This window comes from Schistocerca gregaria, chromosome 1 (assembly GCF_023897955.1).
Source record: "Schistocerca gregaria isolate iqSchGreg1 chromosome 1, iqSchGreg1.2, whole genome shotgun sequence".
Lineage (NCBI taxonomy): Eukaryota > Metazoa > Arthropoda > Insecta > Orthoptera > Acrididae > Schistocerca > Schistocerca gregaria.
Genome location: NC_064920.1, coordinates 592,638,145 through 592,663,485, shown reverse-complemented (window position 1 = coordinate 592,663,485; position 25,341 = coordinate 592,638,145). Strand labels below are relative to the sequence as shown.

General features: G+C 44.0%; 1 protein-coding gene across 38 annotated transcripts in view; it reads left to right on the top strand.

Annotated features, from left to right (window-relative positions):
* The first annotated feature begins 2,496 nt into the window (after positions 1-2,496).
* Positions 2,497-25,341, top strand: part of LOC126357786 (RNA binding protein fox-1 homolog 2-like) — a 399,772-nt gene continuing 376,927 nt past the window's right edge. For 9 of the 38 annotated variants that reach the window (XM_050007525.1, XM_050007496.1, XM_050007515.1 and 6 more), the window contains exon 1: positions 2,565-3,015. In XM_050007525.1, coding sequence (XP_049863482.1) covers positions 3,004-3,015 — 12 coding nt within the window. In that variant the 5' untranslated portion in view covers positions 2,565-3,003. Of the gene's footprint in view, positions 3,016-25,341 lie in introns of all 38 variants that reach the window. The other 29 variants (XM_050007524.1, XM_050007514.1, XM_050007520.1 and 26 more) reach the window with 11 other exon arrangements.

The window sequence follows — 25,341 nt, the reverse complement described above, 5'->3', positions numbered from 1 at the left end:
CAATAATGCAATTATTACATAACAACCTTTGTTACTAGAATTACCTTTGTTTCTGTGAAAATACTTCTATAACAGTGAAAAACGCTGTAATATCCAGTCACCAAAACATATTAACACGAAAAGATATTGCTATACGTAAAGATGCAAAACTGCTGTTACGGGGTTGCCGTGAATCAATCTATCCATACCGTTGTGTATCACAGTTAACGTACTAACACTGCTGGAAACAAACAACCCGAGACTGGACCAAGCAGTACTGAATGCAAGCTTGAGGACCAAGAGTAAAATAGGCCTTAGTGTTGTCAATAGTAAGTACCATGAGTGAATGGAATAATTTTGTCTCCAAACAAGATATACAACGCATACTGTCAACAATGACACTGTTGTGCAGATATTTCTAATGCAGTACGGATGCAAAGGGTAAGAAAATCAATGAAATGTAATCACTCTGTAACGAATCACTGAATGCAACCTCATACCAAAACAGTCGGAAAATATCCGTAGCGAGCGGAGTGGCCGCCTGGTTTGAGGAGCTATGTCTCGGACTGCGCGGTCCCTCTCACCGGTGATTCGAGTCCTCCCTAGGGCATGGGGATGTGTGTTGTTCTTAGCATAAGTTAGTTTAAGTCAGTTTAAGTATTGTGTAAGTCTAGGGACCGATGACCTCAGCAGTTTGGTCCCTTAGGAATTCACACATATTTGAACATTTGAAATATCTCTAGACAACTTGCGAAATTTTGTTGTTGAAGTTATGGCTCATCCTGCATACATCCAAAATGGCCTTTTCGTTTGACTAGCAACGAACGCATCTTGTGCACATTACTTGTAACATATGCTGATCCACAGGAACAGACCGTACTTTATTTTAAAGTATTCTTTGTCCAATAGAAGAGATACGATATTTAAAATCTGTGTTTGTAATTCGCATTTTATGTTTGTGGTTCAGGTTTTATTTTTCCGTTGTATTTTCTGAAGATCTGGTTGCAAGTAAAAGAAAAAAAATATTGGGACTAACAGAAAAAAGCTGTTACCGCTTCCGACTCTAAAATTTTTGACATTACAGTTCTCATTCGAGCATCTCCAGTCCTCTTCATCAGGACACCATATACGGACGGGCCGGCGCGGGTTCTCGGCCTTTCACTGTGTGCAATTTACAGGCTACGGTCACTGAGGATCATTGGGAACCGTGTGCTTATAGCAGGACCAAGATCACGTGTGCCTGTGGCCTATCAGCCACTGACAACAAGACATCAACGAGGACGGCTACTCTTGTGTCGTAATGAGTTGACTGGGCAGTGGAATGGCACTCTGTCGCCTTTATTGGTGAGAGTAGGGTCTGTGTGTATAGGGATGATGGACGTATACGTGTACGGCGTAGACATGGTGAGCGGCCGATACCCCAGGCCTCCTGCTGTCGCCATCGCATTTGGTGTTTCTGTAGGGTAGAGTCACTAGAGCACCCGCTTCATTGCACACGTAATCACCGTGCTGCTGCTGCTTCTTCGGCAGGAACATGGTCTGTTTTCCGTAGGTCAATGCTTTACCAGGTAAGTTGCTGCTACGCAACGTACTTTTCGTGGTGTACAGCAGCCCTGGCCAACAGGAGCAGCATATCTTCCGCCAGTACACATAGGGGACATGGTCTTTACTTGTCCTCCAGAGCCTTCAAGAACCTTTGCCAAACTGCAGCAAATGGTGCAAAATGCTCGGGACCATCTACTGCTGGATGTCATTCGGCACCTTTATGATCGTTTGCATGCGGGAATACACGCCTGTGTCGCTTTCAGAGGGGATAAACGATGTATTGATGCGACTGGTTGGGCACACAGTACTGTGGCTTGTGTGTTTCATTTGGTCTGAATTTTTCGTCATATATTCCTTCAATGTTAAACTACCTGTCACGTCACTTGTTCATAAAATGACCTTGGTCTTGTGAGTGATCCTATTCTTTTGGCTGTGAATTGTATGTTCCTTTTTTTTTTAATTGAAGATTTATTTTACTTAGCACTTTGTTTGAGGTACGCAATGCACTATATGTAATTTATTTGATCCGTTTCATAAACGTTAAATCTGAATACCTTTATTGCATCTTCCATTCTTATCACAACGAAGGGCACACCAATAAACCAGTCTTACATTTTGGACCACGATTGCGTTCACCTTGTTTGGAAGCCATTGACACGTCACTGAAGGAACAAGCTCAATTTACGAGGCACTACAGAACAACAGATAAGAAATGCAATTTTGTCTTTAATTCCTCATTACTGAGTTTTTTTCTGGGAACGGGAGTCTCTTGTGCATATGATCATGTTCCCGTCACTGTTTTGACACCAGGAAACTACTAGCGTTTAACTTGAAGACTTCTGATAAATTGAAAGAAATAACATTAATTCGTTGAGAATTAGTTTCATGTTCATACAAGAAAGATTACGGTTTCAGTCGGATTCAGTGCCGCCACCACAGCCGAGAAGAGGGCGCTGTCCGTCGGATTGTCGCAGTTGCACCAGCTGCCGCTAGATGTCAGGGCGGTGGAGTCGCGCGCGAAGAGTTGGCAACAGTCCCCGCTGGCTGGCGGTGCGGAGGGGAATTCATTGATCTGCATTCTGCAGGCGAGGCGGTAGAGGCGGTGGGGCAGTCTGAAGGTAGCAGCCAAGTCGGGAAAGTGAAGTGTGCTGCCGGCCCGCGCGAGTGTGTGAGTGTGCAGTCGCTTACCGTTTCGCGTCCCCTCGCCTTACGAGCGTGCCTAACCTGCTGCCCGGCTATCGTAGTCACAGTTCTGCGGCGCTTGTTACCGTGTGCCCGACCGAGAGAGTGGCCAGTCCGTGTAGCTCCGTCGCCGGTTGAACGTGACGTGTTGTGAACGGTGTTTCCGTCCAGGCTGGTCGTAAGCCGGGCAAGGGCGAGTGCGGTGTGCCGTCGGTACAGAGATTTCTATGTGCTAGCCGTTCATCACCAACAGCCAAACTGTGGGGCTCAGGGGCATTTTTTCTTCCGCCGCAGGGAATGTATTACCCAGTAAGTACGCCCACTACTTATGTCGATTAGTGCTCTAGGATAACGCAATACGTCTCAGCAATCGACCGCTGCTCCGCAGCGGTGTGGTCGCTGAGTTCACTTTGTTCGTAAAGTCGTCAAAAATCAGGAGAGTATTTGTGTGTGTGTGTGTGTGTGTGTGTGTGTGTGTGTGTGTGTGTGTGTGTGTGTGTGTTTTGTTTATCTGTGTAGGTGCTGTCAGACGAAGTTAGTAAACTGTATGAGGAGTGTTCTACATAGAAGAATAGTAGTTCACTAGAAGAAATGATTGCAGCTATTAAGTGGTTTATAACACTGTTTAAACTGTGCTTGCATCGTTGATAGCGATGTTGGTTGCACGCTGTTGTGTTCGTGCATTTCTTATTTAGTTTACCATCGCGCAGCGAATGAGCTTTTGAGACAGCCTACAGATGTGATTTACGATTTGTGCTTGATATGCTATCGGTATCAATTATCGATCTTTCTTATAATATTTATTTTTTGCTCTTGAATTAGCAGGAATATTGGTAAATTAGTGGCGTATTGACAGTGTAATGTTTGGTCAAAAGCCCATGTAATTTTCATTTTGCAAGGCAGGAACCTCATTTAGTAAAAGATTACCGGAAATGTCTTGAGATTACCGAGCAAGAATGCCGGAACGGGAACTGACGACACAGTACTACTAGTAGTACGCCGGCGGTTGGGAGTTATTCGTGTTTACGGCGAGTGACGAAGTGTGATCAGAGAACTTCGTAAGCGAAGAGTGTACATTCGCTTGGCGGGTCAGCGGCTGAAGGCCATTTTGCTCTCTGGCATCAAACGCCGCCCGAATATTGCGGAGTCAGACTGGAGATGGGATCAGTGTTGCTCGGGGATTCCTTTTTCACGGGGAATTCATGTAGTTACAGTACTGATTTTCCTTGTTTTCTGTAGCACTCACGGGAACGTCAGTTATTATTTGGACGAAATATCCATTTTAGATCCGATCAGTGTATAAACGCTTCCTATAAAAACTTATTGTGGATAGTATCTATCCCCTGTCTGATTTAGTGTGGGTGATATATTGGCATTGTTTGTGATATAAATCAGTTTTGTTCTCGTGATTCAACAATACATTATTAAAAAAAACTGACTTTGGGTTTCTACCGTGACGTATTAGCGTAAACAGCAATTGTGTACCATATGGAAGCGCAACTAGCTCATTTGTTCCGCGTGAAACAAGATTTCGTTGGAGATACAGTTTTCACAATGTGGAGAAAGACCGAATAATATTTAATTTTATTTTTGTTCGTAAAGTGTTGTGCTATTGTCAAATTGATATGCTTCTTCCAGTAGTGATTGGAACATACTTTAACATTTTGGTAACTGTTTCTCAAAGGTAATCTGCTTAGATTACAAAATAACACTAATGCATCTGTACGTAGCGACATTAGCCACCAAAGGGATACGTCGAACTTCCCCAGAACGAAAATTTATTGCGCAGTACTATTAAGGCCTACTACAGTGTCGCCCTGCTCTCTGTAAGACATGCGCACAGGCGACAGTTATACATTAGGACTGTAAATAAAGTTCGTTCATTGCGGATATGGTACTGTTGGAGAAAAAGATTCTCGTGTTATCGTCTCTTTAGGTGTGATTAAGAAAGCCTTTGACCAAAATGGCCCATTAATAATCGATAGACATTAAGTTATTTTTGTGGCTAGCTAATTATTGTACGCGCGCATTTAATTTTATGTAGTGTTCGTGAGCAGGAATTTAAAGAGTGAAACGCTGCGATAGTCATGTTGGATGAATGACGTAAGCCATAAGGGAGAACTCGTCTTTCAGAGTAGAGCAGTTCGCAAGATAAGTTTCATGGAAACTCACTGTTTCTGGTTTTCCGTGAAATTGGGGCCGAGAAACGCGTGGAAGAGCGTCTCGCGGCGGTGTTTTCATCGTGAAGCTTCAACGTGCCACCTGTTAGCAGTACGCCCATATGCACCAGTCTGACTCACCCAGTCCGTCCGTCTGCTGTTTGCGAAAGAAGTCCCAGCGTTGAAACTGTTACGGGTGATGCCTCTTTCTTGCCCTTGATTCATACCTTTAATCAAATTGATTGGTTGTTTCAGTCGCTGATAACTTCTTGCAGATCCGTATGGGCGGTAGTTCAGTTCGTGTGGAAGTAGGATCGAAAGCATTTTTGCAATCTATTCCACGTGCTTGCTGATATTATGAACTTCGTGTTTAGAAAGTAGTTGTAAGCAAACTCTTTTTAACAGTTGAGGTCAGTTAAGTTTGTTTGCCACCGTTTTGGCAGTTGAGAAAACGGCTCCATCCAGTGTGTTTGCAGGAGACGAACTGAATTATTACTCTTTAGTTGTGCTACTGTATATTGAAGAGGTACTCGTGGAAGGAGTAGAGTTTGCAAAATAATGCCGGGAAAGGATAAATTCTAAACCAGTTAGAAACTGCACAGTATTTTTTGTTTGAAACCCCGGGGTGGTCCTAAATGGTGCTTGAAGATAAATCAGCGGAAATATTAGATACGTCTGTCAAACTTGGTGAACTGTGGGTTCATTCTAACATGCCAGTTGCACTGTTTCATTGCAGACTAAAGTCTCAGCATAATGTAAACTGGTATTTTTGTGAAAATACTTCACCTGCTCATTGTTAAATGGTTCTTAACAAGCTTGGGAAACATATATAGTCAGCGTTTTTCGCAGCATGTCTCCATTTCCCATATTTTTCTACACCAAATTAAGTGACCGCTTTAGGATGTCTGTTTTGAGCGAATTTGAGTTATATTTTAAAATATTTCAGAATATGAAAAATTTCTTATTTTTTAGGAAACATTATCACCACAGATTCTGTAAATCAAAAATTGTATGAACTTTATAAATATTGTAACAGCGAGTTTGGGTACAGTAACTTCGATGACAGAATAAAGTTTCGTGACAATATACAAATTAGCTTATTCAGCGAAATTCCTAATAAAGTTGATCTCAGTATTTGAGCTATGTTGTAAACAACTTCCGTAGTCTTTTAGTGTGGGTATATTTCTAGGCATCCACTAATATATATAATACTGGTTTCAAAACAGTTAACCTGTTTTGTGAGAGAACCTTTGCGTTTTGGCAGAACGTAGGTAACGAATATAAGGCAGCAGAGATCTATTTGAAAGACTGGCGGATTGACGCGGTGATTGTGACTGCGTCGAGAGAATGGAGGACGCTGCGTGCAGCTGCCCGGAGGGATTGTTTAATAGAACATGTGCATGTGGCGCAGGCCGTCATGCTACCAGACTTCTGCGCCCGCCTCGTTGCCAGATGTCCAGCCGAACTTCGCGCCCAAGCCGTCGTCCGCTGCTGGTACGCAGAGGGCATCCCCCGATCACACAACCACGTGTTAGCTCTGTGTATGCCTGCGAATGCGTCATCACACATTTACGGATTGATGACACACGTCAGTGTAATTCCACTGCGGTTACTCACTTTAATGGCGCCGGAGAGCAGCTTTTACTTCGATTCAGTTATTTAGGACACCGGTTTAGATTTTTATGACCGTGCGCCGACTTAAAGTATACCTAAGAAAGCAGTGAGGGAAGATTTTGTACGTGTTGTTGGAGAACTCTTTAATGCTTTTATTTATTCTTCTAGGAGCTGACTTGAACCAAGATACCAAGGTGGGTGGGTGGGAGGGGGGGGGTCTGTGTAAGTGGAGACTTCCGGTAGAGTACGGATCAAGGAAATGTGTGAAAATGTGACCGTAAGGGCATCCAGCACCATCTGTGCGGTGCACGCTTGGTGTTAGAGAAGTGTAAATAGTGATTGGTCGGGTTTGGTTTTGTTCTACCATATTACTTTTATTGTTAACCAGTTTTCGGCTTACAAGGCCATCTTCAGACATTTACTGAATGTCTGAAGATGGCCTTGCAATCCGAAAACTGGTTAACAATAAAAGTTTTCGGCTTGCAAGGCCATCTTCAGACACTCAGTAAATGTCTGAAGATGGCCTTGTAAGCCGAAAACTGGTTAACAATAAAAGTAATATTGTAGAACAAAAGCAAACTGGTACTTTTCATTTATTATAATGTTGTTCTACCAAGAACCGACGGAAGATTCTGTTAATAAGTGATTGCTCGGTTACGACTCGCCGCAAATGTGTATAGTGCTCGGCCTGTCTCCTGCTGGGTTCAGCATCGTGGACATTGAGCTTAGCAAGCAACGCTGAGAAAAGATAAGGTCCCAGGCAGAAGAAGCTGGATGTAAACGAGACAAAACAAACGTGTTTACATTAGCTCTGTATACACAGGCTCTCTACGTGCGGTGGCCCGTAGATGTTTGTGAACAGTTGCAATAGCCCATACTTCCTTTTTAAATAATTGCAAGTTGCGCAGTGCTTCTCTTTATGCTCGTTCATGATTTCGTAATATGCTTCGTTATTTGTAATTCATATGGGTTGCCTTCCTTTCGTTATAACATGAAGTAGGTGAGCCCCTTAAAAATGAACAGTCTCCAGAATTCTTTGTGCGTGCGCGCACATCGGTTATATTGTCTGCCCGTGTCGCCTGCGTCCCTTGAAGTGCACTTCCAAAGTTTCACTCATCAGGGTCAAGTTCTGAAGGCCTCTTCATTGATGGAATAGTTGATGTGACGCCATTGGCGTCACTTTTGCTCGCTTGGAAAGAAACTGGCCGCGAAGCGAACCAAGAAAATCGCTTAACGCTTTCGGACTTCTCTAATGGAGAAGGTTGCCGTTTCGAAATACAAAGACTCGGGACGTTTATCTGATTGTCCACAACCAGCGGCGTATCAACTAACGACCTCCGTGCGTCGCGTCCGCTCCGCTGCTCGTTTCTCATTCGACCTTGGCCGCCTGCTTCCGAGCAACGAGCGGCACCTGCCGCCAAGTTCGCCCGATAGACTGTTATACAAGCACTGACGTGGCTGCATTCCCAGCGTAAAAGTTTTCTATTTTTTATGCCAACTCTACGTGGTAGCAAAATCTTTTCGCTATCCACCCCACCTCCCCTTTTACAGTGAAGTTGCATTCAAAAGAATGTTTCTTTAATTTGATTGCATTTGTTTAATCTGCAGTAATTTTTAGACACACTAACTTTGATGTCCCGTCCTTACGTTAGTGACCCACTTCAAAATACTTGCATTTAGGGGAATTCATTAATTTTTTTCTGGTTGTGATGGTGGATCTCCTGTCTGCCTCAGACATGTGCAAGAAGTGGTTTAGTCTCTAGGGCAACAATCCTCTACTTGGGGCGAGTTCAAGCGCTCAGCATTAAACACTTGAAAAACATTCCCATTTGCATAGGTATGGAAAAGTAACGGATCTTTCTTTTTTCTTGCCTGATGTACGATACCTTAGTATAGGTACTATAAACGTTTGACGGAGGCTTGGTGCTTCCCGAGTGTTCGTATTTCAGAACAGCAACCTTCCCCATTAGAGAAGTCCGAAAGCGTATAACGGGTTTTCATGGTTTGCTTCGCATCCAGTTTCCTTCCAAGCGAGCAAAAGTGACGCCGATGGCGTCACATCAACTATTCCATAAATGAAGAAGCCTTCAGAACTTCACCCTGATTAGTGAAACTTCGGAAGTGCACTGCAGGGGACACGGGCAGACATTGCTGACTAGTTGTGGTACAATTTTCTACAGACATCAGTTTACCTACGAAGAGTAATACCAATTCAGTTTTTCGAGTAAAGCCAGCTTCTTTCGGAGAGAATGTGAGTTTTGAGGATGTTCACCGAGAAAGGTCTCGCTCTTTTTCAAGGCAGTGGGGTTCCGGAGCACAGCACGACATAATTTTGATTTTAGAGTGTTTCACAGTCACTTAAATCTTGTACCGGAATTGTTCGATCAAGAAAACCAGGGCAGATTTCCTCTCCCATTCGTGTTCAAATAAATCAAAATCTCTGACACTGAAGCGAGCGTAAACTTCCTTTCACTGAGTTTTCATAATGATGGAAGACGATGTAATATCAGCTGCGAAGAAATTATTGGAGGAAACTCATTTCCACAGAGCTCCATTGTCAACCATATGGATATCAATACTACATCAGTTACTATTATACGACCATTTTTCCGTCTGCTAAATAATAGTACGTCCGGAATTAATTGAGAACAACGTTTTTGCAGAACTGACCTTACCGCAAACACTTCGATGTTATTCTGGACCCAGTCATAACGTACGTATAAGCAGCACTGTGCCAACACCAGTAGGAGTCAGTGAAACACTATCCCCTGTAAAATTACAGGCTCAAGCTCGGGTGCTCAAGTAGTAGAAAGAGCAGAATAGGCTGTTCGCTAAACAAGTTGATACCAGATGTACTTACCCGATCTCTTCACAAAACTATTTCTGCGTTCCAGTGACAAGATATATATATATATATATAATAGATTTTAGGAAATAAAGTACTAATTAGTATATCACACACACACACACACACTTGTTAACAAAGTGAGCCATGCATCTGAAACTAGGTATCTAGTTGCACACACCATTTACCAGGACGTTGTGGAAAGTAATGTTTCCTAATTTTTATGTAAAACGTCTTAACATTTTTCACATAAAACCAACTTCGTTAACATTCTACGTCGTCATTTTTCAAGTGTACATATTTATTTCTCAACGTAGTCACCCTGGCGACGAACATATTTCTCCCAACGACAGGCCAGTTTGTTGATACCGCCACTGTACAATGTTTGACTTTGTTGGCAGAGCCACAACTGTACTACTGTTTGTACCACTATGAAAGTAAAGTCGTTGTAGGTGTTCTTTAAGTTTGGAAACGGTTGCAAATCGGATGGGAGCAAGTCGGCACTGTGTAGAAGATGGTCGATGACACTGGACGCAAGGTGTCAGATTGTTGCAAAATGTCGCAGCGATCTTGCGTGGCCTAGAATTTTGATGCTGAAGGAGAGTTCTCAGTGTATTGAAGAAGTCTTTGAATTAGTGCTTTCAGTTTTCTGAAGGTCTCGCAATATACCGACACAGTTAGGTCACGCACCACCATGCTACAATTCGGAGCCCTCTAGCGAAACGTGGAAGTCAACCGAGTAATATGCATGGCACGTAATACCTCATCCTATGTTGTGAACAGAATGAAAATTCGGAGGTGTTACTTTTCAGCATGCTTTCGTATTACTTAGTACATTTAAAAATTAATTTTGATAGCGAAAAATGTATTAATGACTTCTGTCTGCCGCCATCTGGTGTAATTACTAACAGGAACGACGGAGAAGCACTGCAAAACATGTAACAAAGAACTGATATTGTGGGAGGGTATTTTGGAAGGGATGGCAGAATGAAAGCAGATAATTTGCCTCTTAAGCTGTCCTGTTTTGTAAAGGTGACGTATTTGACGCAGTCAAGAGCCCACCTAAACAATGTTTGGTTGTCTGAAGGCTACTGCCGGTTGAAAACTGTGTCCGGTTAAGCAACAGAAGCAAGCCTTACGTCTTTCGTCGGCACGAGGAGAAAGCCGTGAGAGGACGTCGGGTCGAGCGGCCTTAAAGAGCAGCCGACAGGAATGCGCCCAGTGTGCCGCGGGACCGGTTTTCAGCGGCAAGACGGCCTACCCTCCCCCGCCCGCTACTCTGGTTGAGCGTTTCCTCACAGCGAGTGGCCGCCGCCAGCGCGCCGTTCCTGCCACGCCGCTCACGTCAACTTGCTCGTGACAGGCTCCATCCAGACTGCGTCGTGCGCTTCGAACATAGATCCAGCAGTTGGCCCTTTTTGTGAAACTGTCGCCCTCTTCCTGTCTTGTGCTAACAGAGGGTTCCAATTCAGAAATACCCGCCGATGCTTGCAACCTACTATCCATTGTGGAGTGTACGGAATAGTGTGCTGCAGTAGACCTTGCGAGAATCCTGATTATTGTCGACCACATGTGTGGTTAGTTGCATTACCCGTTCCTTAATATTTTTTGTCCGGTCGGGCAGAAAGCATTCACTGTGGTCATTTGGCATAAGTCATTACATAGCAAAACGAAGCAGTCCGTACATTTTCAAATGAAAAATGCTGACATTTGCTTTAAGTGATTTAATGAAACGACGGTAACCTAAATCTGGATTACTATTCAGAAATTTGAGTCACCTTCTTCCCGCATGCGAGCCTAGTCTCTCAAACTTTGCGCCACCTACTTGGTGGAATAATACTAGGGATTAAGACTGAAGTTACGACAAATTGTCAACCTCATTTTAGCCTCTGCGTGACCATGACATGTGGGCAGTGAACGAATTTTTTGGATTTCATGTATTCCATGGGCCAAATGCAGTAAAGCAATTAGCATTTTGATCTTAGAATATATTTGGAAAAACATTAGTCACTCCAAAAGACATGACGCTAACATTGTATGACATCGCATATAGCTTTGATAATGGCCTTAATTTGGCGAGGAAGATCCCTTAGGGCTAGCAAATCGTGGAGGTTGTTTCACTCGCTGTTCCATATAGTCCCAGACATTTTCTGTGGGATCAATAGAGTGCGTGAGTAATGAAGGTAAGTAACGCATGTATGCAGTCCTCTGAAATTGCTCTTCTTGAAGGGAAAGAAAATAGGGGGAGTGTCCATGGCATAGTCATTATTAAGAAGTAGATGAAAAGGTGAATGGTTCACGAATCAGTGGTCGCAAATCATGGTGTGAAAACTCGCCAAATCATCACAGAACCACCTTAGCCTAAAATACACCTTCCACACAGAGCGGGTCAAACATCTCACCGGCCGAAGAGCGCCCTCGACTCCATGTAGGGTTTGAAAAGAGGCGAAACCTAGACACTTCGTACCACATTACACGTCTTCAGTCGGCTATTGCCTAGTTACCATGTTTTATCCACCGAAGACTTTGCCTGGTGCTAACTCTACACAATTATGGCGTTCCAAAGCAATCAGCCTTCTCCTTTAAGGGTGAGTAATATTTTGTCCGGTGGTCATATTTTCTAACCCACCGACGCACCAGGTTGAAGATACCCTTTCGACAAAATATCGTTTCCTGCTGCTTGAAGAAGTCAGGAACTGCCTGCTGCACATCCTGCGCCGACTGGCATCGTCGATCCTTCAAGGCCGTATTTGAGGGACCTAAGGCTCGATAATTTCATAGGGAGAGATCAGTTCTGAGGCTTCCACATGAGTTGGTGTAACTTGCGCGTTACGACATTTACAATGTGAGGAATCGCGTTACCACGAAGCAGCAGCACCCCACCATTCCACAACGGTAGTTCTCGATATACATGCTACCCCATACACTTTCTTCATTCTCCGATGGGTGTATATCGGTGTTCGTCCTTCGGCAGTCAAGAAACGATTAACAGCGCAGCACGTTGGTCCTGTCCCGACGCATCTGTGGTAATGAAGTAACTAGAGTTCACATTTCTTATTTATAGCACGCGGATCGGAAAGACACAAATGCCACACTAAACCCCGTAAAATCAGACGAGATCTACAAAAGTATAAGAGGAAGCTGAAAAACCAAATCAGAGGATAATAATAGTTTCTAGAAAGCTTTCCAGTTGCCATGCGATAATATATACCAGCAGTGCTTCAAACTTTTAAGTTGGCTGCAAGAAAAGGAAGGGGAAGATAGCATCTTAATGAGACGCGTAACTTAAGGACGCCAAAGTAACAATGAATCGTTTGTTACTGTGTTTGTGGTTGGATGTGAGCCAGATAAGTTGAGGATTTGGGGTCATAGGCTATCATTATCGCGTCCGCCCCCCTTTTGTACAGTAATCCAATTCCTCTGCGGGGCAACTGTCCCATCCACAGACGCCGATCTGGCGAGATCGTCGATTCTACATCCCGACCCACCGTCTGCAAGCGTAGATTGGAGCAAAAGTCACAATGGAGGGTCGACGTGTTTTACACGTGTACACTATCGTACAGCTGGACATCTCACTTGAATGCAGAGGAAATTGCATTTGATGAACGTACAAGAAATCGTCTGTGTTAGATGTCATTATTTTATGCCACTTTCTTCTGAACATTTACAAAACTAAAAATAATTAAAAACTCACTATAGTTCTAAATACTGGATCTTTTCACTACATTTCTGTTAAAGTATCTAAGGTGCAACCCTTGTTATGCAAAGGTTCAGTAATACTGCAGTGTGCTGGATTGAAGATGTTGGTATGGTGTATTACTACCGGACGTACTTATAAAGCGCAGCTAACATTCGGTAGCAGTCGCTACGCATTTAAGTGAAGTCAGATCCTTGATGACAGACAAAAACTGAAATAAAACAAAGAACAATATGATTTTGATCCTACAGCACAGCCAACGGGAGAGGAAGTCAGACAGCTAGCAGCGTTGTACCCGGTATCTCAGCTACGAAACGCAAACGGCTGCGACAACATTGACGGTATTGGAGACGTATACAAAATTGCGTTGGGTGAATTTTCAGGTAGACAAGCGCGAAACAGCCGCGCCAAGCGTCAGAGAAATTCTCTCGCCTACTCTACGACGAGGTCCTGCTGTAAAGTAATGCCTCTTTCTTTCTTTTTTTGTGGAAAATATTAAAGCTTTAAAAATAAAACCAGCGCTGTTAAGTCATCATATTTGCAGCCCTTTGCCGCTAGATGGCTCCGCATTGTAGCCTGTAACATTGCGGTGTTTGTCAGTGCGTGAGAAACGGGGTGCTGTAATCGAGTTTCGAATTCGAAGAGTTCGTTCACACATGGTGCAGCCACCCTCTCCTTCAGCATGACATTACCAGACCACACATGAGCGCAGTGATATCTGCAACAGTCCCACGACTTGGGGTCACTGTCATTGATCATCTTCCATACAATCCCGAGTTGGGCCCATTCGATTTGTATCTGTCTCCGAAACATACGTAACATCCTCAAGTGTTGGAATGGTGCACGCAGAAGTAAGGGTACGGGTCCGTGAACGAAGTCTAACATTCTACATTGACGACATAAACGAACTGGTTTCTCGTTGGGAGAAATGTGGTCGTCGCCAGGGTGACTGTGTTGGGAAGTAAGGTGCACACATGAAGAATAAGGACGTAGAATTCCTCGAATGTTGAAATGAAAATGTTGAAGTAAATGACTGCTGAATAGAAAATTTGTTAAAATATGCACAATAGCAAAGGCTATAGGATCTTCCAATACACCGTACTACTGCCCACTCTTTCGGCGACAAACCCTTATTTGCACGATTCTGTAATGGGAAGAAAGTTACCCACGTTCTCCGAGAAGTTTATCGTACGTCGCTGGGCAAACTAAGCCTTCCAAGCGATTGGCAAAAAGTAGCTCGCTTTCACAGAAAGCCTCATCCGATCGGTACGCGCAACTATAGGTTGTACTGCTGACCTTAATTTATTCATTGAATAACTTCAGAAGCTCTGCAAATTTGTTCACAGTTGATGAGATATGCACAGGACGCTCGGAGTAACAAGAATATGACGTTCTTACAAAATTAGGCAGAAGATTCCACCAATGTTAGGTGCAGCATTTGGAAGCAGGAACTGGAAACAGCAACAACCCTCATATATCCAATGTGTAAATGCGGAGCGATTGAACGATCACCTAAAAAACATTGCCAGGAAAAAGTAACTTAGAATACTGATTCGCTGGTATTACTCGTGAGTCTGCGATCTTTACCAGGTAAGATTGAAGGCAAAAATAGGGAACATACTGGTTAGTTTAATAAGGCTAAGAGCGTCACGGAGACGCTCACGGGGTAGCAGGTGCTTTTTTTTAAAGAGTTCTGCATCGCGCAGAGGTTTGTTGTCAAAGTTTCAAGAGTGCACCTTCTAACGAAAGTCAGATGACCTTTCTTCCACGTTCGTGTTGCCAACTACGACGGATAAATCAAATTCTACTCATCTGGAGTTTTAAGAGGGAAGGAGGGAAATAGATTCAGTACTACCCATCGCATCCCGTAAAGTGGCTTGCTCATAGACAACGTTCCTGAATTTTACGATATGTCGTTGAGTAATTGTTCAGTGACAGTGCTGTACTGTTATTTTGTGGGCGGTTCATGCACGTATTCTTCGTATGATGTAAATCCTTTAACATTTCACAGTGCATTATCAGCGTTTCTAATTCGATAGATCACAGTAACTCTAGCATTCTTAGAGCACGGTGAAAACCATTGTGCAAATTGTTAGTAGCTTAGACGTCTTAGCGACCTAGTTTCCTGGTCACTTAACTCAAGGGGCAGTCCATAAATAATGCAGCACTTTTTTCTCTCTCTGAAATCAGGTTGGTTTAATTCAGGATTCCAATACACCGTACTAGCTCCCCACTCTTTCGGCGACAAACCCTTATTTTTCAACATAATCTTCTGTAATACGACGGCCTTATGGAATCTTATTGGGAGGGCCTGTATGCTCGCATAGCGCCACTCTACTGGTCGACGTCGGAGCCAATGGCTTGCTGCATCAGTAACCTCCCAGACATCCACATATTGCTGCCCGCAGAATGCGTCCTTCATTGGGCCAAACAGATGGAAGTCTAAAGGTGCGAGATTAGGTGGATGAGCAAGAACAGTACAACGTAGTTTTGTGAGTTCGTCTAGGGTGTGCAGACTTGTGTGAGGTCATGGTGTTATCAGGGAGAAGTTCGTGTGCGTTTTTGTGGCGATGAACCCTGAAGTCGTTTCCTCAGTATTCTGAGGGTAGCACAATACACTTCAGAGTTGATCATTTTATCATGAGGCAGGACATCAAACTGAAAGGATTATTCTACCAGGAGACCGTCGCCATGATCTTGCCGGTTGAGGCTTCGCCTTTGAACATTTTCTTCGGAGGAGAGGTGGCATGGCGCCACACCATGGATTATTGTTTTGTATCCAATTCGAAGTGGTGAACCTATGTTTCATCTCCTGTGACGATGTTTGACAAAGATCGTCACGATCAACCTTATAACACGTAAGCAATTCCGCACATATGATTCTTCGTTGCTCTTAATGGTCTTTCGTTACGTGGCGAAGAACCCAGTGGGCACACACCTTCGAGTACTGGTGGATGAATGTGACAGCACTACCAACAGAGACATCCAGTTGTGCAGCGGGGCATTGGGTTGTGGTCTGTCGATCACACACGAATGGGTGCATCCGCACTTTCGAACATCGCAGGAGTCGTAGCTGTGTACGGTCTTGTTGCGACGATTACAGAAGCGTGCCTGAACGACTCGCCAGCTTCTGTTAGTGCCCATGAATATCTACGATGCTCTGTTCCTTCATAAGAAACTCAGTGACAGCCGTGCATGGAGCAATTTTGAAAGCTTCTTGTAGCGTCGCCACCTGGCGGAACTTCATGGAACTATAGAGGCTGAAGCGTGAATATTCCACGATGTCCCACAAAAAATTCGCCACTTTTTTCAGCCGGAAATGGCCGATAAAAAAATGGGTTTCATTACTTACTGAACGTTAATGTTAAAATCATCCATTAAGGTTTAACTTAAATTTGAGCAGCGTTACGTAACAGATGCGCCCTTACATTTAGTACTTCGTACCAATTATTTTACGTGGCTCTATTTCGACAATTATCATCCATAAATGTGTTGGGATGTGAAATAAAATCCTATCACTCACCCAAAAACAGTACAAAAGCTAATTAAAATCTTAAGCAGATATTTGCGTTTTATCCGTTAAAAAGTAATATAAAAATTAGACTTTCACGTTGTCAGGTTTTTTAATTGCGAATTCGCTGCCATGTAATGATAGTTACAAATAAGTGGTTTCTATACATCATTGTAGTTGTCGCGATGACTATAAAGGAGATTTGGATACGAAATAGTTTCTCTTGCAGATCTGTCAGGTCACTAGTGTGTTGAAATTGAGTTTACTGAAATAGTCAAGCTTGTACACGAAATGAATACATGCGAAAGATACCGAGGAATACAGTAGCAGAACGTATTCTAAAATCTTAAGCGACGAATAACATAGCCCACTCTGGCCTCCGGAATTAACGGTTTGCAACAGAATGCCATCCGTTGTCTGCTCGTAACAGATCCGCAGGCAGCCAACAAAAGAACCATTCATGTGCTCGCCGTGAGGTGCCCCTTCCCTTTGCACTTATCAGCGAGTAAGTCAGCTGACTACAGTCCGACCGGTGCTTTTTTTTGTCTTGCCGTAAACCCTTCCTGTTCTTGGACTAGTGTATATATATGACACCTCGCAGCGGCGAGTAGAGTGTAAATTGCGATGCTGTATAATTTATGACTGTGATGGGTGCTATTCAAAGACGGCAATAGCTAAGTGTAACAAGATCGTCCAGTGTTAGTTGCTTATGCACATTTAGTACGGATAGCATTACCTCATACTTCGGTTAATTTTGTCACACAAACCACTTACAAAGAATCACTCGCATCTGGATGCAATCTCATAGATCGTGCTTCGTACTTAATCAGCAGCACAGCGTTAGACTGAAAGAAAAAAATGGATTACTTATAACTTACTTAATATACCTTGTTGTTGTCATACATTTTAAACTAAAGAAACTAATTAGGGGAGTAACATGTCGTAGTGAAGCTGGAAATCCAGTTAGAGAAAACCATCTGACTACCAAAAGTAATCATCATTGTCGTTTACAAACACAACGAGCCAGCTAACCCCATTTCAAGTATGTTCGCCAACTCTGCGGGCTGAAAATGGATCGTCATCAAGTAGTTCACCGGGACACGTGTATCTTAGTGGTTTATATACGGGATGTAAGCGATAATTGTTGGCAAAGTACCACAGTTTCGTGGAGGAAGTAGAGACGGGCGATTTTGTATATGACACTTGTGGTCTATTACGTCGGGAAAAGCCTCAAATTGGTCTACAAAACCCACATAAAACTACAGTGCAAGCGCACCGGGCAAGAATTTCATATTCTCTCGCACTCTACCTGCAGACTGTTCGTTCTGAAGCAAAAATTAATAGGATCTTTTATGCAGAAAATTTAATGTAGTTAAATTTTGTACGCGGATAAATTTTCTCTAGAGGCTGCAGTTTTCGAATTAATCAAGAAAAGGTACAGAAGGCTCTTTCAACACACTCCGACCCCCACAGTCGATGCTCACCAGTGAGTTTTAGTATGTTGTTCATAACACTCTCCCCTACCGTCTTACAAAAATTTGTGGCCGCACAATTGATTTCTCTTATATTCAACCATACTGACTTACGGTCAGGAGAGCAGTGTGCGGACCACATGCCCCTCCGTGCTCACATCCAGTGACGCCGCTTAGGATCATACCGCGGCCGGTCGGTACCTTTGGGCCTTCATGGCATTTTCGAGCAGAGTTTCAGTTTTTATTATTTTAAACGTACCAGTGAGGGTAATCAACGGTACTCAGAGCTAATTACGAAGAAAAAACGATCGAAACTAAGAAATGAGCACAGTAGTTCCGTAGTCAGAAGGCCAGACAAACTAAACGATTTAGTCGGCAGTATTATACTGTTCAAATTCACGAAATTATTAGGTAAAATTTACTTCAGACATAAATTTACAATTTGTAAGTGCACGATTTTGCCGGTGGCGTAATAAGCACAGCCAGTCGCTGATGACATTGTTCTCCTCAGTAAAAGTGAAGAATAATTACAGAACCTCCTGAATGGAATGGTGAACGGACTATTCATTTGAGAATTAACCGAAGAAAGACGAAAGTAATGAGGATGACAGAAGTGAGATTAGCGATAAAATTTACGTAAAATTGTGGTGAACGAATTAAGAAGTAGTAAAATAATTCGTGGCCCGCAAAGCAAGGACGACATAAAAAAGGACCTATTACAGGCAAAGAGGGAATTCCTGACCAAGAGATGTCTTCTGGTTTCGGGGAGGGGCTTCAGTGTTAAATTTTTTCTTGGTAATATACGTTCAGAGAACAGCAAGCATGGTACTATTAGATCGTGGTAAAGTCATAAGAAGGGGACCGAAGAGTTGATATACGGTGCCAAAGAAAGATGTTGAAAATTAGGTGATTGATATGATTCTCCACGGAATCTGAGAACCTACGAAAAATACCGACAAAATGGACAGGCTGTTGTAGAACATGTATTAAAACACCAGGGAATATAAAAAAACCTATAGGGTAAGCCAGATTGGAATACATCCAACAAATAATTGAGGACATAAGGTGTATGCATGCAAATGCTGCCCTGACGAGGGAGGGCAACGAAGTTCGCATCACTGATTTACGTCAGACTTAATGCACTTCTAATAGTCCATGAGGAGAACTTAGTATGCAAGCAAGTAAGGGTTACTATGTAAGCGATTTCGAGGCAATTACAAGAGAAGGTTTACGCATCAGTGATGTACCGGTGCGTTGCGACCTTAGCGCGAGCTGGTGGGAGTCATGTGATCAGCGTTCAAGCTCATTAACAGGTGGGTCGCTGGATCTATACCGCTTATGTTATGTTTTTTAATTTTTTTCAATTTGTGTTTTGTCAACACTAGTCACACTATTTGGTACATATTAGATTTGAAAGGTGACAACTCAGAACACTGATGGCTACAGGAACATAGTGTTGTAAATAATTGAAGCTTTCTAAGTTTGAAAGTACACAGAGCTAATTGAAATTAAAGAGAAGTGTAATGTGTGGTATTCTTGAACGCTCCTAGAACCTAACTGGGATGCGCAGGAGGGCTCTATAGCAGCCAGCACGATTGGCCGATCTGAGGTCGAGAGGCGCACTACGGACAGCTGTTGTATCAGGGTCTCCTCGCGTAGCGGCTTCGCTCCAGTATCGAACGGCTCGCTCGAAAAGGCACAGGTCAGCTTAGCCGCCGGCGCAGCGGCAGCTTCTCTGTCCGCCCATTTGCTTGTCTCTCCCGGAAATTGGGGGACAATTCGACAACCGTACTCGTACCGGTGCGACATTTCGATTTACTTTGGAAATTTCATGGTCTCCGGAATCCGACGCTGTTATTAACATCTACATCTTTATTGAGAATTTGATTAGATATCTACCTGAGGCTTCTGAAAATAGGACACACATTTCAGCCGAGCTCAATCGGGCGTCGTCATTCACCATAAATTGAATTTCTGAGAACTTATAAGCCCCAGTACGGGCTCTAATTTCTCTTATGCTTTATGTATCAAGTCATTAATATAAACATGTTTTTGATGAAATTTGCCAAACTTGTTTACAGAAAATGATTTTAATATAAGTAGTGTCATATCGTGAAGTACTTACTCTGATAATAGCGTGCGTCAGTATTCTGCTGGGGAATACTCTGCCACGTGGTTTGTTAGCGCATCCACAAAACATTAACTGTGGCTGGCTGACGACCTGAGCGAGCAAGATGCCAACTGACCATATCCTAGACGTGTTAGCCATTTCAGGGGGACGGACAGGCCGGGGCAGTAGTGATACCCGTTCTTCGAAGAATGGTTGTACATTCCTTCCTACATGCGGCCGAGCGTTGCCCTGCTCGGTTATAGCATGTGGAACGACGTATAGGAGAGGCAGTGTAAAACGTTCCTGGCGTAGTTGTAGCTGTTCACATTGCGCTCAGGATGTAGGAGGCGAGATCCCTTGTTACAGGCCACCAAACAATCCTACCTGGCGGTGTTTGTCCACTAGCCAGTCAACAGTGCGGTCTACCCGACTGCGTTCACTCACTGCCACGGTGTCGAACGCGTACGCGGCCATTGCTGTAGGTAACTTAAAACGGAACTTGACCGAAAACACTACATTTTGCCACTCAGCATACCATTGTCGGCGTTCACCTGTGCATTGCAGTCTGCGGCGTTGGAGGGTCCTGGTTAGTGGAAGCCGATGTACTGTCATGCGTGATGCCAGACCGGCTCGCAAAAGACTGCGTCGAACCGTCGACGCAAAGAGGACCATACCTGTTGCAGTGCTCCAAACGTTGCGCCAGCACTGTGAACGAAGCTTTTTCTATCGGTTATGGCCAAGATGGCTGTCATTTCGCGCTGCGGTCACATTATGTCGTCCAGTACCCTGTCGGCGCTGTGTGCGGCCCTCTTCTTTCCACAGGTTCCACACACACTCCTCTGTTACAGGCATTGTGCCCTGTGCGAGCCCCATTGTTAGGGAACGACAGATCCACCTCCAGGAGACCAATCATTCTGCCCCACTCGAACGTGCTCACATGCCGATGTTTCACCCTGCGAAATCGGCGAGGCATAGTGGCACTTAGTTACACGTTTCCACTCATATGACGGCAACGCACCGACTGATCGTTGCCTAACGCTGAACTGTCCGTTCACATAAGAGGGCACTGTTAGGCCTACGTGCACGCCATCTCTCGGCCATTTAAATCACGTATGGTTCCGCTGATCTACACGTTCTCTTATTATGACGTATTGCATCTTAGTGTTCCACTTTCTACAAAAAGTGGTGTTCCTATAAACAATATTTTGACATTGAAAGTACAGTAAGCTGCATGGCGCTAATATACTTTTGAAATCATTACACGACATATTGTTTACAGAACCAGTTATTTTCACCGTAGAAATCTGTTTAGCTTCAAAACGGGAAATGTTTTACGTGTTGGAATATTTTATGATTATATACGAACAAAAAAATTATTCTGTATTAACAAAAAGCGCGACACGACGTAACATTAGTTTCTTAAGCTGCGGTTGATTGAGGTGTTACAGCGTTATGTTTGTGTCATCCCTGTGTTCCACGCGTGCTTTGGTTTCTCACAGTATCTACTGAAGCTTCGTGTAATATTTTCAAATTATCGTTTTTATCATCATTTGGAGAAAACAGTTCAAAGTAACTGGTTGAGCGAAATGGGCAACGGGTCGCTGGACATGACATTTGGGAGTAGCGGAGTTTTTATTCCTATCTTACCCTCCAGATATATGGCTTCTGTAGTTTACTTGCATCCGTTAGGGCAGATGTTGAGATGGCTCTTAAGAAAATTCCACGCCCCGATCCGTGTCGTCAAACACACGCACACGTCCCAAGTCCGTGTCATAACTCGAACTTGTTCTCAGTGACCAGAGACATCATCGATGGCACTTTGTCTGACACTTTTTCTTGGAACTTCTGACAGGTTTTAATTGTGTGTAGGAATAAAACTCGAACCTGATACATTTGCCCGCGCGAATGATTAACGTTCCGGGTTCGAGTCCTTGTGCGGCACGCAGTTAGAATCAGTCAGGAAATTTCGATCACGGAATACTAAGCTGCAGAGTGAAAATTCATTCAGGGCATTTTATCATATCTTTGTGTATAAGTACTAACAACACTTGAAGGAGAAAAGAAACTTAAGAGAGAGAATTCAGTAGATTTTATTATTTGCACTTAATACTAATACAGCATTCTGTTGAAAATTATTTCCTTCGCGTGACAGTTACGTCTACTCCTGCATTTACGTTCTGGCAGGAGGAAACACTTTACTGAAGAACGTTCTGTAGTTATATGGCAGTACGCGTGAAACACATCGGGCTAGAGCAAACTTCTCAGTGAGTCAACAGAAACAGTAGTAAGGCTTTGTCGCGGCGCAACAGATGGGGTCAGAAGATGCGGTGGCACTTAAGTTTGTCCACAGGCTTCAGTCACCTTCCCCCACCTGTTACATGCGGTAACTCCGCACTCGATTAAAGGGTCCGATGTGGTGGGTAAGTTACTGTGTTGGTAAACTGAGCTCTCTGAGCGAGACGGCGTCGAATCGCGCAGCGACACGGCGGTCGTCAGTGTGTTTGTGCGCTAGGGAGGGACGGCGGGCATCACTTGTGCGGCTTCGCGTAACCGGCCGAAGCCTGCAAGCGCCGCCATGGGGGCACGTGTTGCGTAGCGAATCAGTCGTCGCCCACGGCTGGCGGCGCTCTGGCTGTGAGCGGGTCAGTGATTCCTGGTGGCGCCCACGTGGGACCAGATATCCCACTGCGCCTCGTGCTGGCCTTGACCGCCTTACACGGCGTGCGCTGGTGCGCCGTTCCTCCCGCGGACTTACTCGCTCTTCATGCCCGCGGCGCCTTCTACGAACAGCCGCCGGCAAGGGACCAACCACCAATGTAACTATACGGCCGGGCGAGATATCTACCACATACGGGGGCATTGTGGAAAGTTCTCGACCTGGTTCGGTGTCAACGTCAACGGAACATCATGCTGGTGCTGTTACAAAGTGTCTACTTGACCTACGGATCGACTGACGTTAAATACTAATCTTCCTTCCTTCGGACGTATGCGAAGCAGTACCATTTACACCAACGTTCAAAGTAGCCTTCGTTTAAATGGATAATCTTGAGTGTTATATCGTCATAAAAACATTGTTTTGAACTGTTTATTAGCAATTAAAGTTCCTAAAAAGTCGGCAAATATTTATAGAGTGACAGTTGTTTCATTCTCTGCAATTTAGTAATGCGGGTCGCTTAATCCAAAGGTGGCCGTAGATCTTTTGGATATGATCCACGTGAAAGTCGTCGAAGAACACAGTCCACAATGTAGCTTTGAACTACGAATTTCTGAGCAGTGTTTCTTCGTTTTAAATTAATCCGACGCATAGTTTGCTCCGGCTTATTGCTGTGATAAAGACGTGTTACCTTACAACACATAAAAAACGATTGAAGCAGTGATGAAAATATGCGCTAAAAGAATGTCTTTACCGGGAAGATTATCGTCAGTATTTTCTGGGATGCAAAGTTTTGTTCTTACTACGTGCCGTGCGGTTAGAGACGCCACGTCGCGGATTGCGCGGCCCCTCCCGCCGGAGGTTCGAGTCCTCCCTCGGGCATGGCTCTGTGTGTGTGTGTGTGTGTGTGTGTGTGTGTGTGTGTGTGTGTGGATCTTAGCGTAAGTTAAAGTAGTGTGTAAGTCTAGGGACCGATGACCTCAGCAGTTTGGTCCGTTAGGAATTCACACACATACGAACATTTACTGATTACGTTGCGCTGGGTAAAAAAAAGTGAGAACCCGCCTGCATTGCGGAAACTGAAACAGATGACCATCAGGAAACAGCACTGAGCAGAAAATTTCTTTGGAGAACTGCGAGCGAAACCCCCACGTAATGGGCATAAAGTACAGTAATGAGCCACAACATTATGATCACCCGCTTTATCCTATATTATTAAACCCTCGTAAAATTTATGATTGGTACCAATCTGGCATAGTCAACATAGGGTGGAAAACAGGACGTTTTGTATGACTTAGCATTAGAGACTTTCTAATTGTAATTAATTAGCGTGTGACCTATAAGTTTAGATTCCTAGAGTTGTAAAATTTACGGCGGTTTAGAGACGCTTTCACATTCACTGTTGAATCACCTTTCGAACGTAACGGAGCAGCGAGCCTGCTTGGCACGGCTTCCACAAATATTTCGTAGGTTTCCAGACGAATGTGGCATGTAATGTTTGACAGGTCACGCAGTTTCTGTTGAATTGCGGTTTGTCCGCATGTACTTGGCATCAAAAAGCATCCCACTAGGGCTCTATCCTCCTTTCTCCCCCCCCCCCCCCCCCCAGAAAAGTGACAATGCGAGTTTGCTACCTCACGCCACCGTAGCACTATTATGGCCTCGTGACAAAGGGAGTTGCCCTGCTGGAAACTGCGCGCAGTCCACAGCAGTCATAGTGTCTTTAATTACTCTCTAATCCCCATGGAAGCCCAAGTGAACGAACGTGCTCCATAGCACACAATACATCATCCATCGGCTCGTGACCGTGACGAGGTGAATGTTTCGAGCAACCGTTCATCTGGATGACAGCATATCGGTAAAGGACCACTGACCTTGTGTACCAAGAAACGTTTTTCACCCGACCACCTGACTCGTTTCCATTTATCCACGTTCCATTTCCAATTATTTCGTAACCACTACGGTTGTAAATGACTGTCATTGCGTCAACATGGGGCTCGCTCGTTAGCTGTGTAACTCTACCTGCAGGTTTAATGTCTTTTATTGCGGTGCACAGCTTGAAAGTCTCGAAGCATAATATTTTAAAAGCAGTCGTTTTGTTGCTATTCTCCACAGGTGCCAAAGTACAGCATCAACGCTTGAGCGATAGGCCGGTATCATTCGCATTCCATACTTACTCCGGTATTTATATTGCTCAGAACTTGGCGACCCGACAGATCACGCAACAAGTGTCATAGCGTCTGCCAAGTGAAGAAATGTCTCGGATTGGGTGTTTCATCCATCATTGAGTTGAATGCTATATTATATATTCGTTCATTCAGTTGGGGAAATGTAGAGAGGACACAGCGGTATTTAGCAATCGTAACAATCTGTTTCTTGAACCACAACCTCTGAGTCGACCAACAAACGTATTACTACGATGCAGAATATTACAGGAGCCACTCAACATAATGACAATGAGTTAATGAGGATTGTGTGACCGTATAAGTGGTAATGTGTTTTGCCTACAGCATTAAGATTTTGTTACATACAGAGAATCACAAAGGAGCTCTTGTTTTGGATAGACTTAATTTC